Genomic DNA, 11,274 nt, shown 5'->3' on the forward strand with positions numbered 1-11,274 from the left:
TCAACATATGAACTGGGTGTGGATGTGCACTTGACAAAATGCTCGGCGTTTTCCAATCTGGCTGTGGCACCATCGTTTCATATTGTTGAGCACTCGCAGCATAATCCCTTGTCGAACTGGGTGCATTTGGTTCTGCAGTCAAATTTCGTTGAGTTGTTTTTCTCCTCATTGTCACACCATCTAGCGCTCCTCCAGGCTGTTTTCCTTGTGAGCGTTCACCAGTCAATGACGCAATTCCAGAATCGCGCATTGGTCTACTTGTTTCAACGGGTGTAGATTGCTGTTCTATTTCAAGACGCAATCTCTCACAAGTCCTTTCAAGAAAGGATATCTCTTCGTTGATCATTTCATCCATCGCGCTCATTATTTACAAGGCAAAAATAACACAATTAAGAACTTGTTAATTTAAAATATTGATTACTGTAATTATTTGCCGAATCCCACCGCGCTGCCACCAAATTTATGTAACGTTTTCGTTTTCTTTTATGGGATTCGGCTGTTCTATCTGAACAATTAAAGAATAAATCAATTTTCTCAATCACAAATTTAAATTAATAGTATGTACAATTACTCCTTCGTTTCTTGGGAGCGCACGCGCCTTCCAAGGACTGAAGCGCGTCCGCTTCTTACCTTCAGTCAAACAAGAATATCAGGTACTTTATCTAAATAATATATAATCAATCAAAGTCTCGAAAGTCTATTTCAGACACATAAGACTTGATTCAAGGTATTCCTTGCAGTACCTACCACGTCTGACTTCTCTGTATACAACCGTCTTTCCAATTCGGCCGTCAGCAACAGACTGACTAAAACAACCGATTGTCTCCGTATTTATACCTACAACAGGTCACATGACCTGCGGAGAACCTAAAGGAAACAAGAAACCGGAAGTCAGTGCAACTACCGAGAAATGAAAGGATAATATGATCTCGATTACAGTTTTGCTTCACTACCCACGCCTCCAGGAAATGCGTCTCGCATTCCTCAATAAAGAAAAACTAAAGGCGTACAATATTACATATGTTCATTATTATTTACACCATGAAACAATCTTCTTGACTGACTTTGCGCAGGTCCAATAAACATTAGAACACACTAAGCTCTCTGCTTAAATTTACAATGTTATTTGCCATATCTACAGTTTTGACCATTAAAACCAGAGTTCTTCTTCATGGGTCTCTACTACATTTTTTCCGTCCTTTTGATATGTTTCCTGACACCGATCCAAACGTCTTCTCTTGGTCACTTCGGTCTGAGTGGCCTCTGTCATCTGCTCTGTTGGAAGAGTCTGTGTACCTTTGTCGACACCAACTGAACGGATGGAATCCTCGACACTACAATCCTGGACATCAGTCGACGAAGCCGCTGATACTGTTGCCGAAGGGGCTGTATGTTCTTTAACAGTCGTCATGGGATGCTGGAAAGTAGCAGGAGCAACAGGAATTAAAGAACGTTTGCTCAATAAGCTCTTGACTTTTGGAGTGTGTACAGGAGTCGGTCTTGTTGGTTTCCTCTGCGTCACTTCGGAAGAAGGAAGGGAAGTCCCAGCCGCTGTGGCTTCACCAACAACATCTGATAGATTCCCTGGATCCAACTGCTCCCAATCACTCTCGCTGTCAACCTGAGCGAATCCACCATGTCGAGTTTTACAATGTCTGACCATATCGCTCTTCTTATTTGTAGCATAGTCACAATGACTGCATTCAAACCGTTTCTGTCTGCGCTTCCTCCCACACTCAAGTACATGTTTCTCCCACTCTGATTCTTCACCGAATCTCTGAGAACACATAGGACAAAGGTGACCCTCTTTTCTTTTAGTGGTCTTGGTGTTTGCCATGATCTGCAAAAATCACAAAAACAAAATCCTGAGTATAAAAATATTTTAAAAACTAAACATATAATGAAATTGCTGTACACTAATCTATACTTGTACTGACAGCTTATAATTTGTATTCAACAATGAAGTCGTCATGCCACGCAGGTGCATTTCTAATGCGCCTTGGCCTATCTGAAGCACAAATGCTAGGGTTTTCAGCAATATCATACTGATCTTCATTTTCTTCTACAAGACACTCTTGAGTATCATCTGCATTGTTTTGACTCTCGAAATTACTGATATCATTCTCTCTTTGAAGTATCTGTGACTTACACTTCCGCAAGCGATCACAGTGAATGATAGTGCTTTTGCCTTTTGTTCCGCATGCAACCTTATATAAAACATCTGACAATTTGTCTTCAATTAAGAAAGGCCCTCTCCAAAACGATGTTAACTTCGGAGAACAACCGCTCTTTCTGGCAGGGAAAAATACATAAACTCTTTCTCCGGGACTAAAGGATGACCATGCTAGTTTGGTATCATGGTACCTTTTCTGGCGCTGCATTTCACCTTGCATGTTTTCTCTGACCAACTTATGAGCTGACTCTAATCGTTCGCGTAACACCCAAACCCATTGACTTGTTGGAATATCCTTAATATCTGGGGGCATTTCATACATCAACTCTAATGGTGTAGTGGCTTCGCGCCCCAGCATCAGCATGTTTGGCGAGAAATTGGTGGTGTCATGTTCTGTAGAACGATATGCCATAAGTATATATGGAAGATGCAAATCCCAGTCACGTTGGTTTTCCTGTACGTAAGTGCTTAACATAGAGAGCAGTGTGCGGTTAAAACGCTCCACCATCCCGTCTGACTTCGGGTGATAGGGTGTTGTACGAGTCTTTTTAATCCCAAGTAACCGACACATCTCTTGGAAGAGCCTGCTCTCATATTGTCGACCTTGGTCCGAATGAATGGTGAAGGGGATGCCAAATCTGACAAATACCTGTTCCACCATAGTGCGTCCAATCGTCTCAGCTTCCATATTTGGCAGAGCGAATGCCTCTGTCCATTTGGTGAAATAGTCTGACACAACTAAAATGTGGCGATTTCCTCTATCAGTTTCAGGTAGCTCACACAGTATATCTGTTGCAATTCTTTCCATTGGCATACCTGATCCGGTTATCTGCATTGGGGCCCTGTGTTTAGGATTTGGATTTTTACGTCTCGTACACTTGTCACAACCTGTAACATACTGATAGACGTCTTTTTGAAATCCAGGCCAGTAATATCTCTGTCGTATCTTAGCTATCGTTTTGTTTACCCCAAAGTGTCCCGACGTCTGATTATCATGACACATTTCCAAGACGCGTCTGCGCTCTTGGTCAGGTATGATAGCTTGATGAACTTCTTTGTTGGGACGAAGCAGAGTCCACTTACGCATTAGCAATCCATTCTCTATAGCAAGTCTAGAAAACTGATTCCACAAAGACTTCACTACGTAGCCATGCATAGATATATCGCTAAAACTTGGTCGCTCACCTTTCTCAACCCATGTTTTTACAAGCTTAATGTCTTTACACTGCTCCTGAGCCTCTTGCAGACTATAATCCATGTCGTCACTTTTTACCTCTGATGGCTGTAAAGTTCGTACAGCTGGTTCAACTTTCATATCATACTCAGCATTTTCCATTGATGAAGCATCAAACTCACACTGAGCGCAAGGTATTCTGCTCAGTGCGTCCGCATTACCATGCTTTTTACCGGGTCTGTGTTCTATTTTCATATCATAGGTACTGATCACTTCCAGCCACCTAGCCAACTGACCCTCTGGGTTTTTGAATCTTAAAAGCCACCTCAATGACCCATGGTCCGTTCTAATAAGAAACTGTTTACCATAGAGATAGTGGCGGTAATGCTTAATAAAATGGACAACGGCCAAAAGTTCTTTCCGTGTCACACAATATCTTCTTTCTGACTTGGACAATGTACGGCTAGCATATGCTATAACACGTTCCTTGCCATCAATATTTTGAGATAATACCGCACCGATCGCTTCATTGCTAGCGTCGGTATCCAGAATGAATGGCTTCGTTACATCTGGTAGAGCTAATACTGGCGCAGTTATCAGTTTGTTGCGCAGCACTTCGAATGCTTCTTGTGCTTCTTTACTCCACAGAAACTTCCTTCCTTTTTCTGTGAGTCGATGCAATGGTTTGGCAACTGATGCAAAATTCTTTATAAAGCGCCGGTAATAACTGCAAAGACCTAGAAAAGATCTTAATTCAGTCACAGTACTTGGAATTGGCCACTCAGCTACCGCTTTCACTTTCTCTGGGTCGGTGGCAATTCCGTCTTTGGAAATGATGTGTCCCAGATAGGATACCTTGGTAGCAAATAAATTGCATTTCTTGGCCTTTAACTTTAGGCCGGCCTGATGCAATCGCTCAAAAACATGTTGCAGGTTTTCAAGCAAATCATCAAATGATTTGCCAACAACAATAATGTCATCAAGGTATACTAAACATTTATCCCATTGGAGTCCTGCAAGAACGGTTTCCATAAGTCTCTCAAACGTCGCAGGCGCACAGCATAAGCCAAAGGGCATAACCTTGAATTGGAATAAACCTTGTCGTGTCACAAATGCAGTCTTCGGCTTGTCGCTCTCCTCCTACTGGCGATGCCCAGGGACTGTTTGAAGGTTCTATTACATCCTTCTCGAGCATTTCCTTAACCTGTGCATCTACCTCATGAGTTAGATGAATCGGAATTCGCCTAGGACCTTGCTTGATAGGTTGTTTAGCCTGCTCCGTGTTTATCTTATGGCGCACCACATTGGTCTGTCCTAAGTCATAATTAGAAGTTGCGAACAAAAACTGATTTTTACGTAGGAAGTTCTCAACTTTTGTCACTTGCTCTGGTAATAGATTACCTTTACATCTGTCTAACAAATCTTTCAGATCACCTCTCAGCTCTTTGGTTAAACCCTGAGGATAAAATGGCGATTTTGGTCTCTCCTCAACAGCTGTCATTTTTCCAATCAGAGTTCCTCGAAAAATATTTTGCACATCATCCGTGACATTCATTAAGCAAACTGGTATCTTATCGCTACCTTTAACGAGAGTGCGTCCTACTAGCGCACGCCCTGTTTCAATACATTTTCGTTCTGGTTCCACTAAGTAATCTGCACCTCCATAGTTATTATTTCCCGTAACATTGGCAGAAATAATTATTTCACTCCTCGGTGGTATGCTAATGTCACTTGCTGCAGTGACTCTGTAACAACCTAGTGTGCCTTCCCAGGAAAATTGGCATGTCTCATTATTTAATCGCAGCGAACTCCCTTGAAGATCTATTAACCCATTGTATTTCTTGAGAAAATCAAGTCCAATAATTCCGTCCACAGAAATATCTGCAACAACTGCATCAATAGTTCTACCTGTCTCACCAATCTTGAGAGAAAATGTTGCTTTACCATAATGGGACAGAACAGAACCACTAGCATTGAATATTCGCTGTGCGTTCTCCTTTAGCACAGGCTTTTCCTCCTGCAATGTATCAAACAATCTCTTTGAAATAAGAGTAAGGGATGCTCCAGTGTCAGTCAAGAGTTTTGCACTTCTCCCATTCACATTTCCCTGAATGAAGATACCTGCTTCCTCGCACAAATTGTTTGCGCCAACATTGCCATTGTTTTTAGATTTTCTCTTTCTCTTACGTCTACTGCGAACTTGACATGCGCTTCCGCCATCTGACTTTGATTCATGTCGCCGCCTATCCTTTTCTTTGTCTTGAGCTCTGTTCTTCAACTTTGGGCAATTCTTCCGAATGTGTCCTTCCTCGGAGCAGTAGTAACATTTTACCCTGTTACGCTTGCCTTCCCTCTGAAAAGAATCTTTGTTGACTCTTGCATTTGTCTTAATCTGCCTCTCCAGATTATCTATTTTATTCTGCATTTTCTGCATCAGCGCTTTCAAATCTCCAGACTCGGAAGCTTGAGCTCGTGCTTGTCCCTGACTTTCAATAGCGCGCATATGACTTCTTTTCTCGGTCTTATAGTAGGCATCTAGTTCCACTGCCAGGTGAATAGCTTCACTTAGATTCTGGGGTCGACTCTGTTTAATGCGTAGTCTCATATCAGAATCTATCAATCCATCAATAAAAGCCTCTTTACCAAGAGTTTCTCTTACTTCTGCCGGTGCAGATGGATATGCCAAATACGTCAATCGGCGCACAGCTTGGCCTAGCTCAGATAATGTTTCTGATGCCCGTTGACGCCTTTCTTTCAGTTGCGCACGGTACAACTCCGTTTGATTAGGTGGAGCAAATCTCTCTTCAAGCGCTTTCACTAAGAGGTCATATTGTTGTCCCGTTTCTGGCGAAACATTTCCTAATATCCCTTGTGCAGCTCCTCGCAGTGACACTGCTAAATACAACCCCTTTTCCTTAGCATTCCAATTGTTGATAGCCGCACACGCATCAAAATGGGATTTATAATCTAGCCAAGAATGAGTTCCATCAAAGGTTGCCGGCTTGATGTTACACTTGGCTGTAGCTTTCTCACTTTGGCCCTTCTTCTCTTTATCAGCAACGTTGACTATCTGTCGGGGAAATGAGCTATCTATCTCTTGGTTAACCCCATTTCCGAAATTTCCACATCGACTCTGCGCATTCGCAGGTATTTGATGAAGCGCATCCGCAGGTGTTTGATGCAGCTCTTCTGCTGATATCTGCTGTAGCGCATCCGCGGATGTACGATTCATTGGAATCGGTGGCTGTGCATTATGTTCTAAAGCAGTTTCTGAAAACCGCGCATTTAATGAAGATCTTGGAGTCTCAAACTTGTTTTGTACCTGACCCTCATGAAATACTTCAGGCCTATTTTGATAATCTCCTTGCGATGTCATTTCCCATTGAACTTGAAAAGGAGAATGCGCCAGAGTCTCACTCAACATATGAACTGGGTGTGGATGTGCACTTGACAAAATGCTCGGCGTTTTCCAATCTGGCTGTGGCACCATCGTTTCATATTGTTGAGCACTCGCAGCATAATCCCTTGTCGAACTGGGTGCATTTGGTTCTGCAGTCAAATTTCGTTGAGTTGTTTTTCTCCTCATTGTCACACCATCTAGCGCTCCTCCAGGCTGTTTTCCTTGTGAGCGTTCACCAGTCAATGACGCAATTCCAGAATCGCGCATTGGTCTACTTGTTTCAACGGGTGTAGATTGCTGTTCTATTTCAAGACGCAATCTCTCACAAGTCCTTTCAAGAAAGGATATCTCTTCGTTGATCATTTCATCCATCGCGCTCATTATTTACAAGGCAAAAATAACACAATTAAGAACTTGTTAATTTAAAATATTGATTACTGTAATTATTTGCCGAATCCCACCGCGCTGCCACCAAATTTATGTAACGTTTTCGTTTTCTTTTATGGGATTCGGCTGTTCTATCTGAACAATTAAAGAATAAATCAATTTTCTCAATCACAAATTTAAATTAATAGTATGTACAATTACTCCTTCGTTTCTTGGGAGCGCACGCGCCTTCCAAGGACTGAAGCGCGTCCGCTTCTTACCTTCAGTCAAACAAGAATATCAGGTACTTTATCTAAATAATATATAATCAATCAAAGTCTCGAAAGTCTATTTCAGACACATAAGACTTGATTCAAGGTATTCCTTGCAGTACCTACCACGTCTGACTTCTCTGTATACAACCGTCTTTCCAATTCGGCCGTCAGCAACAGACTGACTAAAACAACCGATTGTCTCCGTATTTATACCTACAACAGGTCACATGACCTGCGGAGAACCTAAAGGAAACAAGAAACCGGAAGTCAGTGCAACTACCGAGAAATGAAAGGATAATATGATCTCGATTACAGTTTTGCTTCACTACCCACGCCTCCAGGAAATGCGTCTCGCATTCCTCAATAAAGAAAAACTAAAGGCGTACAATATTACATATGTTCATTATTATTTACACCATGAAACAATCTTCTTGACTGACTTTGCGCAGGTCCAATAAACATTAGAACACACTAAGCTCTCTGCTTAAATTTACAATGTTATTTGCCATATCTACAGTTTTGACCATTAAAACCAGAGTTCTTCTTCATGGGTCTCTACTACATTTTTTCCGTCCTTTTGATATGTTTCCTGACACCGATCCAAACGTCTTCTCTTGGTCACTTCGGTCTGAGTGGCCTCTGTCATCTGCTCTGTTGGAAGAGTCTGTGTACCTTTGTCGACACCAACTGAACGGATGGAATCCTCGACACTACAATCCTGGACATCAGTCGACGAAGCCGCTGATACTGTTGCCGAAGGGGCTGTATGTTCTTTAACAGTCGTCATGGGATGCTGGAAAGTAGCAGGAGCAACAGGAATTAAAGAACGTTTGCTCAATAAGCTCTTGACTTTTGGAGTGTGTACAGGAGTCGGTCTTGTTGGTTTCCTCTGCGTCACTTCGGAAGAAGGAAGGGAAGTCCCAGCCGCTGTGGCTTCACCAACAACATCTGATAGATTCCCTGGATCCAACTGCTCCCAATCACTCTCGCTGTCAACCTGAGCGAATCCACCATGTCGAGTTTTACAATGTCTGACCATATCGCTCTTCTTATTTGTAGCATAGTCACAATGACTGCATTCAAACCGTTTCTGTCTGCGCTTCCTCCCACACTCAAGTACATGTTTCTCCCACTCTGATTCTTCACCGAATCTCTGAGAACACATAGGACAAAGGTGACCCTCTTTTCTTTTAGTGGTCTTGGTGTTTGCCATGATCTGCAAAAATCACAAAAACAAAATCCTGAGTATAAAAATATTTTAAAAACTAAACATATAATGAAATTGCTGTACACTAATCTATACTTGTACTGACAGCTTATAATTTGTATTCAACAATGAAGTCGTCATGCCACGCAGGTGCATTTCTAATGCGCCTTGGCCTATCTGAAGCACAAATGCTAGGGTTTTCAGCAATATCATACTGATCTTCATTTTCTTCTACAAGACACTCTTGAGTATCATCTGCATTGTTTTGACTCTCGAAATTACTGATATCATTCTCTCTTTGAAGTATCTGTGACTTACACTTCCGCAAGCGATCACAGTGAATGATAGTGCTTTTGCCTTTTGTTCCGCATGCAACCTTATATAAAACATCTGACAATTTGTCTTCAATTAAGAAAGGCCCTCTCCAAAACGATGTTAACTTCGGAGAACAACCGCTCTTTCTGGCAGGGAAAAATACATAAACTCTTTCTCCGGGACTAAAGGATGACCATGCTAGTTTGGTATCATGGTACCTTTTCTGGCGCTGCATTTCACCTTGCATGTTTTCTCTGACCAACTTATGAGCTGACTCTAATCGTTCGCGTAACACCCAAACCCATTGACTTGTTGGAATATCCTTAATATCTGGGGGCATTTCATACATCAACTCTAATGGTGTAGTGGCTTCGCGCCCCAGCATCAGCATGTTTGGCGAGAAATTGGTGGTGTCATGTTCTGTAGAACGATATGCCATAAGTATATATGGAAGATGCAAATCCCAGTCACGTTGGTTTTCCTGTACGTAAGTGCTTAACATAGAGAGCAGTGTGCGGTTAAAACGCTCCACCATCCCGTCTGACTTCGGGTGATAGGGTGTTGTACGAGTCTTTTTAATCCCAAGTAACCGACACATCTCTTGGAAGAGCCTGCTCTCATATTGTCGACCTTGGTCCGAATGAATGGTGAAGGGGATGCCAAATCTGACAAATACCTGTTCCACCATAGTGCGTCCAATCGTCTCAGCTTCCATATTTGGCAGAGCGAATGCCTCTGTCCATTTGGTGAAATAGTCTGACACAACTAAAATGTGGCGATTTCCTCTATCAGTTTCAGGTAGCTCACACAGTATATCTGTTGCAATTCTTTCCATTGGCATACCTGATCCGGTTATCTGCATTGGGGCCCTGTGTTTAGGATTTGGATTTTTACGTCTCGTACACTTGTCACAACCTGTAACATACTGATAGACGTCTTTTTGAAATCCAGGCCAGTAATATCTCTGTCGTATCTTAGCTATCGTTTTGTTTACCCCAAAGTGTCCCGACGTCTGATTATCATGACACATTTCCAAGACGCGTCTGCGCTCTTGGTCAGGTATGATAGCTTGATGAACTTCTTTGTTGGGACGAAGCAGAGTCCACTTACGCATTAGCAATCCATTCTCTATAGCAAGTCTAGAAAACTGATTCCACAAAGACTTCACTACGTAGCCATGCATAGATATATCGCTAAAACTTGGTCGCTCACCTTTCTCAACCCATGTTTTTACAAGCTTAATGTCTTTACACTGCTCCTGAGCCTCTTGCAGACTATAATCCATGTCGTCACTTTTTACCTCTGATGGCTGTAAAGTTCGTACAGCTGGTTCAACTTTCATATCATACTCAGCATTTTCCATTGATGAAGCATCAAACTCACACTGAGCGCAAGGTATTCTGCTCAGTGCGTCCGCATTACCATGCTTTTTACCGGGTCTGTGTTCTATTTTCATATCATAGGTACTGATCACTTCCAGCCACCTAGCCAACTGACCCTCTGGGTTTTTGAATCTTAAAAGCCACCTCAATGACCCATGGTCCGTTCTAATAAGAAACTGTTTACCATAGAGATAGTGGCGGTAATGCTTAATAAAATGGACAACGGCCAAAAGTTCTTTCCGTGTCACACAATATCTTCTTTCTGACTTGGACAATGTACGGCTAGCATATGCTATAACACGTTCCTTGCCATCAATATTTTGAGATAATACCGCACCGATCGCTTCATTGCTAGCGTCGGTATCCAGAATGAATGGCTTCGTTACATCTGGTAGAGCTAATACTGGCGCAGTTATCAGTTTGTTGCGCAGCACTTCGAATGCTTCTTGTGCTTCTTTACTCCACAGAAACTTCCTTCCTTTTTCTGTGAGTCGATGCAATGGTTTGGCAACTGATGCAAAATTCTTTATAAAGCGCCGGTAATAACTGCAAAGACCTAGAAAAGATCTTAATTCAGTCACAGTACTTGGAATTGGCCACTCAGCTACCGCTTTCACTTTCTCTGGGTCGGTGGCAATTCCGTCTTTGGAAATGATGTGTCCCAGATAGGATACCTTGGTAGCAAATAAATTGCATTTCTTGGCCTTTAACTTTAGGCCGGCCTGATGCAATCGCTCAAAAACATGTTGCAGGTTTTCAAGCAAATCATCAAATGATTTGCCAACAACAATAATGTCATCAAGGTATACTAAACATTTATCCCATTGGAGTCCTGCAAGAACGGTTTCCATAAGTCTCTCAAACGTCGCAGGCGCACAGCATAAGCCAAAGGGCATAACCTTGAATTGGAATAAACCTTGTCGTGTCACAAATGCAGTCTTCGGCTTGTCGCTCTCCTCCTACTGGCGATGCCCAGGGACTG

General features: G+C 42.3%; 2 protein-coding genes across 2 annotated transcripts; both read right to left on the reverse strand.

The window, feature by feature from the left end:
* Positions 1-1,150: 1,150 nt before the first annotated feature.
* LOC134265841 (RE1-silencing transcription factor-like) lies at positions 1,151-1,837 on the reverse strand. Its single transcript, XM_062748065.1, has one exon. The coding sequence runs from the start codon at positions 1,835-1,837 to the stop codon at positions 1,151-1,153; it is 687 nt and encodes a 228-aa protein (XP_062604049.1).
* A 6,077-nt stretch (positions 1,838-7,914) lies between these two features.
* On the reverse strand, positions 7,915-8,601 carry LOC134265842 (RE1-silencing transcription factor-like). Its single transcript, XM_062748067.1, has one exon. It carries the CDS (start codon positions 8,599-8,601, stop codon positions 7,915-7,917), a length of 687 nt encoding a protein of 228 aa, XP_062604051.1.
* Positions 8,602-11,274: the final 2,673 nt, after the last annotated feature.

Source organism: Saccostrea cucullata, unplaced genomic scaffold, assembly GCF_032062105.1.
Source record: "Saccostrea cucullata isolate Sc308-1 unplaced genomic scaffold, CSIRO_AGI_Scuc_v1 ctg10503, whole genome shotgun sequence".
NCBI lineage: Eukaryota > Metazoa > Mollusca > Bivalvia > Ostreida > Ostreidae > Saccostrea > Saccostrea cuccullata.